The sequence below is a fragment of the Tigriopus californicus genome, chromosome 5, assembly GCF_007210705.1.
Source record: "Tigriopus californicus strain San Diego chromosome 5, Tcal_SD_v2.1, whole genome shotgun sequence".
Lineage (NCBI taxonomy): Eukaryota > Metazoa > Arthropoda > Copepoda > Harpacticoida > Harpacticidae > Tigriopus > Tigriopus californicus.
In genome coordinates, this window is record NC_081444.1 from 5557787 (window position 1) to 5566708 (window position 8922).

Sequence of the window (8922 nt, forward strand, 5' to 3'; positions counted from 1 at the left end):
AAACCAATTTATGTGTGGCCCCCTTTTGTTACTCCAGAAGGCAAGGAAAATTTTCTCGTCGTTGTCTTTTCTTGGCTTTCAAGAGATTGAGCTCGTTTTGAGCGCTTCCGACCGCGTTTTCTCCTACGTCTCTTTTTTTCCTTCAAACCAAGTCTTGCACGTCCACACAATCATCCGTATCATCCATCCCTTGTACTACTTTGCCCAAGGTACGTGTTCATATTCCACATCTCTCGGGTGTGTATGCTCTCACCCATCCACACCCACACCCACATACACACACCCACACACCCACACTCTACGCACCAGCTCAAACTCGCATGATGTGAGTCGCTCTTGATCGCCGCCGTTGATTGGCTCTCGGTTCGATTCCCGCCGTCGCCGTCAAATCCCCAGGGGCGGAGCCTCTAGGGACCTCGATTGCAACAAGCCCTCCATGTCTCTGTCTCTGTCTCTCTCTCTCTCGTGTCCATCGGTCTGTTCGCTCTGTCGTTCGTTCGTTAGTTCAAGCCTCCTGGTCTGGATGAGGGGCTCGCTGAGTTCTTTGCCTTCGACGGGATGGATGCAGCCTGAGTAGGAATACACAAATATGTATGTAATGGGGCAGGCTGTGTATGGAGGGAGCTCTCCTCCCGAGATCTCGCTCTCCCTCCGTTTCTACCCCGACCGAGGTGGCTTTCCCACTTCCCAATGAACGGCTCTCTGAGCGGAGACGACCGGGGCGAGTTTTTGGTGCTGAGCCACCCAATAGAGCTTGAACGAAGGAGGCCAGGACCGATGGAGGATCCGGGGAATTGCGCACTTTTTCCCCATGCCCGTGGCTGCTTTCTCGCGGCCGTGTGATGGTCGTGGTGGAGTGGAAGAGGATGATGATGTTTTGAATGAGGGGAGTGCTTGGAATATAACGGAACGACCAAGTCAAACCTCGTCTTGAACGAGTCGACGACCGACGAGCTGCAAGCCAGGAGAAGGCAGAGGATGGTTCGAGCCTTGGTAGTGCTTTGGTAGACATACAAGGATAAAGAGGGCGCCCACTCTACCCTACCCCATCTAAAAGAAGAAGACTGAGGAGACGACGGCGAAGAAGAGGAGAGTGAGGAGACCAAAAAAAAGTAACTTGGTCCACCATTTCCCTACGGACCCTTCTAAGGCTGACAGCTCCAACAACCTTCCCTACAATCGTTGTTGGTTGTATTGAGCGGAACAGCTAACCAAGCAGCCAACCAAGCAACCAGATTATCAGAAACAAAGCAAGTAAACAGGCACTTCTAACCGTCACTTGATCTTTGTCAGTTCATCATAGCTTATCATTGCGGACAACCACTAAAGGAATTCGAAAATTCCAAGACCACGCCTAAGGCGTCTGTGACAGGTTCACCTAACGGTGGTTTAAAGGGGCCGACGTCACGCTGTGTCTTGGTCATTTAATTGATCTGATTGAACATCTATCAACGTCAAGGCTGGAGAGACATTTTTCCCAAGAACTCGATTCGATTCGGCAGTACCTACCAACCTCTTCGGCATTCCAGCGAGTAGCTCGAGTGAGGCGACGGTCAGCTTGTACACACTCTCCGCTCGCTCGGCTCTCTTTCTCTCACTCTCTCTCTCTCTCTTGATCCGTGTTTCTCTTGCCAAGAATCTTGGCCATTAGTGACCAGACCGACCACGGTATCCATTGCTCTTCCTTCGCAATCAAAACAAACGAACAGTTCACTTCGACTCCTTGATCCATAAGCTCGAGAGTTGGAATCCCTCTTGGTGATGAACTTGTCCAATTTTTGGAACTAGTGTCAAGTGATTGTGTGCTCTGTCAAGTGGCATCAGTTTACTAAGTGAGTCTGGCCAGTGGTAGGCCACATCTCTCGATCGTTCAAAATTCCGCCTTTCGATTTCGACATGATGTTTGGGGCTATGCACGGGGGTCTGTCCCTAAAAACCGAGGGATGGCCTCACCACCATCACCCAATGCATAACGGTGGTGCCCTGGTGCCCTCGCCCATCTCACCTGAGCAAGCACTCGCCCTAGGGTAAGTCCATTTCCATTTCGGTATGGATGTTTATAAGTTTTCGTCCCGATAGTTTTTCATCATGGTGAAAGTAGCGGCGATGATGATTTGATCCGCCGAATCTGAGAGTTTGCGGTTCTCTGTGAGTGACTAAGTGAGAGAGATAGTTCTAGCCCGTCCTAGTAAAATGTTCCTAATCATCTCCGTCTCTCATTTCACTTGCTTTGTTTTTCTTTTTGACCCTCATTACATTTCAACGGTCCATAAATCTCATCCGGTGCTCAGTCAGTTCAATATGCAACGAAGGCGATCTTCTTCGCCCTCGCATCCCGTGAGCTAATCTTTGAAAAGAAGTGCCGTAGAAAAAGAATAACATAACTTTGGCTCGGCTTCTTGACTTCCCTCATCTTCAGTTCATTAAGAGGGTGGCGATTCTCTCGACTTCATGCAATTTTCCGAACAAGTCCGCTCGAAGACAGAAATACGATCTGGTGTGGGAACCTCGAGTCGCGGCGGCATCACCTCTTAGTTTTCCTCTCCTTCTCCTCATCTGGCTCATGACATTTCGTTTTTCCAATCCCAACGGTTCCACTCTCCAGATTTGGGCTTCTTTGGACGTAATTTTGACTTGTCGTGAAGTTTCGGGTTATTAATTATACATGATTCCATTTTAGGCACGTGGTGTCCCGCATCGAGTTCACCAAACAACCTCCGTCCAACCTGAGAAAATCCAACTTTTTTCACTTCATGATTCAGCTTTACGACAGAAATGGCTCTCCCATTGAAATCGAAAAGACCACATTTGTGAAATTCATCGACGATGCCGACGTAAGTACAAGTTATGTAGAAAAACAACAACAATAAAAATCACACCGTGTAACTTGGCTTTCTCTGCAACTCACCCGATGCCATTCCAATTTCCATTTCCAAGGCTATGAAGCGGTCGTTGGTCCTGATTAATGTCCTCTAATTTGCAATGACATCAAGCTCGTAGTGGAAATAATTGCCGTTTGCTCACTTTGGGAAAACGTATTCCAGGAGCATTTTTTATACCAATCATCTCCAAATATGTCTTTAGCCTTAGTCCCCCTGGCTTCACACCAAACGTTTCAGACCAATTGGTATTGTCTTTGACACGCAAATTACCGGGTTTTCCAACACTGTCCACGTGGGAGGGACACATTGGAAGGCTCGAGCGATCAATTTTGGCAGAGTTGTGGTGGGAAAGCCAATTCAAACTTCATTCAAACACTGACCAGATCACGCAATCACCCGGTTCCCGCATTCATTTAACACCTTAATGCAATTGGCCAACCAGAACTTCAGAAAGATCCATAGAACAAGCTCAACTGTTTGATCAAACTCGTATTGAACGCGACAGGTGTATGGCTCCTCTAAAAATCTCTCTGAAATGAACTCTAGAGATGGTTCAGTGAGTTTGGTTGTTCCCGATGCAGACACAAATAGAAGTCTACCATCCACCCGACACACTTGGTTTTATGTGAATCAATCATAATTATAGGAGCCAAGAATGCACACTCGGATTAATGACATGTTCTCATAAGGAACGAAAATGTGCGAGTATGAGGCCAAAATTCTCTCTCTCATTTCCAGGATCCAGAGGGGAACATGCTGCGAAATGGCATCAAATACAAGGTGGTTCTCGTCTTCGGTAGCGGTAAGTTTGTTTTGTCTATTTCATATGGTTTCCCAAATACACCTCAAAACTGTTAACAGGTTCAGTACATATGAACAGCAGAAAAGTTGCTCATAGCAGAATGTATAGGGTCGATGAGGTCCAAATCTCCTCCTCTCCCTTCTCAAGCCATTGAACTGAGCACCAGGTCCTATTGTACTCCATCCACGGTCGAGATCAGGCAAAGGGGGGGGGGGAACTTTTTTTGCCGCCTATAATTAAGCACATGCTAGAAGCTAATTTAATCAGAAGAAAGTTACTGCCCGTGGAACCGACATCCTTTGTAGTGTTCCACTCTACCATGCCTTTCTTAAAGTACAGTAGCGTAATGTTCCATTGAAGTCGAAGAGAGTGCTGAGCGACGAAGGGCAATTTGGCCTGTTTTCAAGGTAGTTAACCATTGACATTGTCGCGTCACTAGCAGCGTCTGGGAACATGCGATCCCACTCATTCATCCTTGCATTTGTCTCGTTTTCTAGGTTACAAAGAGGAACAAAACCTCTATGTGCGGCTCGTGGATTCGAATTCGAAACAGGTGAGTCTTCAGCACACGTTATAACGGAAAGCTAGGGGTGAAGTCAGGAGCCCATTCATCGGGAGTAGGGCTTTCACAATGACTCGTAAATCTGTCCCACAGACTCGAGTTGAGACCACCATTGATAGCATTTGAGCATGAACCGGAAAATTAAGAGCACCCAACTTTTTCGTCTTCTTGGAGCTCTCGAATCTGTCCCCTGAGAAACGGGTCACTTTTCCAACGAAATCGGGTCTATTCAAATACAAAGATGCCATATTGATGGTGAATGATCGTACTTCAAACACTCTGCCAGGCTCTTTAGAGGCAAGATTAATTGTGCATCCGTGTCTTGCCCCGGAAAATCCATTAAAGAATCGGGCGAGATTTTTTACGCCGTTTCGTTTATGACCCCCATCTCTTTTCCGCTTTTCGGAGCCAACCCTTGGCAGTTCCGTGATAGTGTCATCAAAAATTTCCATTTTATTACCCTGATCTGCATAGCAAAACAACCTCGTCCCATTCAGATCCGGAGTAGTAGAAGTATCTCCTCCCCCTCCTTTAAATTTGACACATGAACCCCAGGCGGTCTTCAACAATGATCCAGGATGGTCTCTCGATGTCCCAGTACTGACATTGGGACTCGTGGTACTCGAGTGTTTGTCCACCAGGGGGTCTGCCATATTCCCGGTTCGTCCATTCCATTGTACATAGAACCTGCCCAGCCACTGTGTAATGGGTTCTAGCCAGGATGGTGATGATGATGATGATGACGATGATCGTGATGACAATGCTCGCACCTGTTACGCGGATATTCAATACTCAGGAACCGGGTTCAGATCAGGAGCGTTGAGGAGTAGTCGCATTTAAATGCCACCACGATTTTCCGTGAGCATATGGAAGATATGGAAATCGTAAAAAAAACATGAGGGTTCATTTATCAAGTATGGAGAGGGATGACAAGTTAGCTCGCCCGGGTGTCAATTATGAGTAATGCATCTTCCCTCTGCCTCCCATCCATCCCGGAATTGTTCAAGATGGCACGGGGGAATAGCGTCGAAGATAGATTTGGTAGTATCAATGGTTTCAAAAGCTAAACTGGCCTTGGCGATTCACTCGAGTTCTTAGGCCAGGCCCGAGTTTTAAGTAATGAACATTCTATGAACTGCTATTGATATCTGTGTTATTCCCCCCGTCGAAATGATCAAGACACGCATTATGCCCTCTCAATCACGGTTCACGAAAGAATCTGTTGGAGCAAGGAGGGGAACGACCCTGATTGAGATGGTCTCCTATTGTTTACAATTGATGGAGACATCTCCACTGTATACTGCATACGTATGGTAGGATGGATGGATGTACTGTTGTAGAGCTCTTTCTCTCCCTCGATTGGAGACTGTTGTTGATCCCAACAATAGCGGGAAGGTTGGTGGAATGGGCTTCGGGGACCAGATGTGGGACTCAGCTCTCGTAATCAACAACCTCCGATTGTCAAATTGCACGAACCGAGAGTTTTTTGTGCCTCCACTATGCTCGTATGAGCTACGAACAGTTCCATGAATGTCGGTCTGGCCCTGATTGAGCGATTGTTTTGTTCCACTTGAGTTCGAGATGTTATGGGTCCATTAATGTTCAGACATTGGAAACAATGACTCTTTTTCGCGTTGGACACTTTGTACAATTGCACGACGGCGAGGACTTTTCATTTCAAAAAGCGGCATTAAAAGATCTAAACTCGCGTTCACATATCAGATCTGATATCGATTGATATTACCCTTTCCAAAACTTGTGAATCGGCCAAAGCCAATATTTGCCCGCAATGCTTTTCACACGACATCCTTTCGGAGGACTTTTACCCAGGACCGGGGGTCGTATAATTTGGCTAATGGCCCCTTGACTTCTCTTTCTCTCTCTCTCTTTCTCTTTCATACGGCGAGTCTGTGATTGTTGGGACCAAGACTGCCTTCGTCCAGTAAATGCCGGCATTACCATGATATTTCCATTCTTGTGTAAACAATTGGCGTGGGTCCATGTGGAACGGGCAATTTTCCAGACATTTGATGTTTTTGTTTGGTCCATTCAAAGAGAGACAGAAGGGCTTTTGACGAATCTATTATCAACAGATACAATACACGCTGTTCCTGGTCGAACCTGAAGGATCGCGGCCAATCTTGACTTCATAAGCTCAAATATCCGGCAGCAATGGGGAACATGATCCATTCGTCTTGTCGTCTCAATCATCATGTGGGCTTTCAAGACACGTGCCTGTTCATGCGATCCCACATTAGCTTTTGTCTTGATTGATTTTGTTCCAACAAAAACAAAACATCATTGCACCCGGCACAGTGCACATTGGCACATGGGCTCACGGGAGGGAGACCGTGAACGAAGCTGAGGTTGTTGTTGACACAATTCCAGACACCCAAAAACACGGCAATTCCTTCTCTCGTGGTCCTCCTCCTCCTCCTCCTTCATTGTTGGATCACGTGTCTTAGCTTTTCGCCCGCGATTCTTCTCAGGCAAGTCGTGTGTGATTGTTTGGACAAAATTTGGATACGGGTTTCACTTGCTCAATCACAGCTTTTCATCGGACTAAGCTGATTAGACCAGTCAGTCACGCATGGACGTACGTAGTAGTATAGCAAACGATTAGGCAGGATCCAAAGTGGATCGTTGGATCGCTGTTGCTGTTGTTGGTGGCGATGGAGGGCTTTGACTTGGAATGGATTAGAATTTCACTTCCGTATGAGTTGCTTTTTGAGTCTCATAATCTTCATGGGAAATGGTAATGGGATTGGGATTTAAAAAAAAAGTATCACAACAACCAGGCATCGATCCAATCGTGCCAGACCCCAAGCTCATTTAATATGATTGTTAGGGACATGGCCTCTGCATGTGCGAGTATAGTAGATGTACGTACTGCATTGTGTGTAGCAGGTTGTCACTTTGGAGACTTCTTCTTGACACTCTTCACTCCGATGAAAGAGCTACAATGACCTATGAGCAGGTGCAGCCTGGACCCTTTGAGTATTGAGTAAGAGACCCTTGGCCCAAAAGACAACATATGGATGGATAGATGGATGGATGGATGAATGAATGGATACGTGAGTAGTCGGTGAACGAGAGAGACAGGCTTCGAATGCCAAGGTTATAGTAGCTGGTTTGATTGTTTACAATCCCAGTGCCCTAACCTGAGTGAACGAACCTTTCGGCTGGCTACGTCAAAAGGGATCGAGTCCTTTTTTTACTGGGCTTGTTATCAAAATGGTTAATTGGAATATTCGGAGGAAGGGAAGGGTGATGTTAGGGCTGCGACTCTGATGTGGCTCGTGGTTGAGATGATAATAGGGTGGTCGAAGCCGTTGGTTGGAGTGTATTGCGTAAATTGTTGGTGCACACGACCATCGTCTCGAAGTTTATGATGAAGACATTGCCCTCGAAAAGTTATTCCCTCATAAACGTCTCATAACTTTCCGGACTTTGAAGGCTCGCCATTTTTTGCCAACCTCCCAAGTTATGAGGAGACTCGTTTCTCCCTCTTCGTCTGTGATCCACAAGTTGGTCCATGAGTTAGATCAGACAAAGGGACCAATTTACCCGGAGCTGTCACCTTTTTGCATCTGTTCACGTAAAGATCGTTTATTAAATTACCTACTCTCGACCCTCATTCCCTTTCTCGTCGAGGAACCTTGTACATACGAGCGTACATGCCGCACAATTCCAGCAGCCACAGCTCACCCATCAGTCATTTGCAATCCCGCTCGCCTTGCAGCTCTGTCCAAACTCGTTAGACAAAATTTGCAGTCAAATTCCACTCTATTAGACATCTTGATCAGTTTGAAATGAAGTCCAAAAGTCTCTTCCCCCTTGCCTGTTGTTAGCTCCCTGCCATCCGAAAGGTCTCCCTTTTGATTGGGACTGATGACCAGCCTCGCTGGCTCAAAGAGAACTCACGAAGCAGCCAAATCAGCAGGAGAAGCAACTTTGCCATTGCCCTCTTCGTTTGAACGGATATTTTGGAAGGGGAAAAGGGAGATCCAGAGAAGAGAGAGAGGTTGGAGACCATAGGGCAAAAAGCGCTAATTTGATAACGAACTCAAGTTTTCGGCTCTCTAACAAGACAAATCATCTTGTTTGCTCCTCAACAAATGGGATATATTGAGCTCCATTCAACCACGGAGAGAGGAGAAAGAATGAGAGATCCAATGAGAACAGAGCATTCAATATGGTCAGGATAATAGGATCCAGCATGCAGTCCCCAAGGCCAACAGAACCTTGTCCTGCACTCCTGCTAGTAAAGATTAAGGCTTATCTTAAGGTCCAGAAGACTCTCCGCGTTAACCTTTGAACAATGTAGATCCTTGAGCTGCTCCAGTAATACCGGTATTATGCTCCCAATCCTGGGCTCTTGGGTGGCTGGCTGGTTGGTTGGTTGTCCAATTCACCCTGGAGAGTTCCCCAACTGAGCGTCTCGTCCCTATCCTGTTCCCTCTAAATAGGTTGGCTTAAAGTTGAGCCTTTGGAGACTCTAGTTTCAATTACATTTACATCAACATTGAATTACGCACTACGTACGTGTCTGTGTACGTACTCGTAGGGAGAGAGTTCTCTCCATTCACTGTACTAGTGTGGCTGTAGGGGATGATGGTTGGGGTTTGGGTAGCGATNTGCACTCCTGCTAGTAAAGATTAAGGCTTATCTTAAGG

The 8922-nt window shown here is 46.6% G+C and overlaps 1 protein-coding gene across 2 annotated transcripts in view; it reads left to right on the forward strand.

Moving 5' to 3' along the window:
* Positions 1-429: 429 nt before the first annotated feature.
* LOC131879979 (transcription factor unc-3-like) overlaps positions 430-8922 on the forward strand; it is a 21392-nt gene continuing 12899 nt past the window's right edge. Inside the window, exons 1-4 of one of the 2 annotated variants that reach the window (XM_059226469.1) lie at positions 430-2027; positions 2681-2834; positions 3621-3684; positions 4182-4237. In XM_059226469.1, the coding sequence (XP_059082452.1) occupies positions 1897-2027; positions 2681-2834; positions 3621-3684; positions 4182-4237 (405 nt within the window). In that variant the 5' untranslated portion in view covers positions 430-1896. The remainder of the gene's footprint in view (positions 2028-2680; positions 2835-3620; positions 3685-4181; positions 4238-8922) is intronic. The other variant, XM_059226470.1, reaches the window with a different exon arrangement.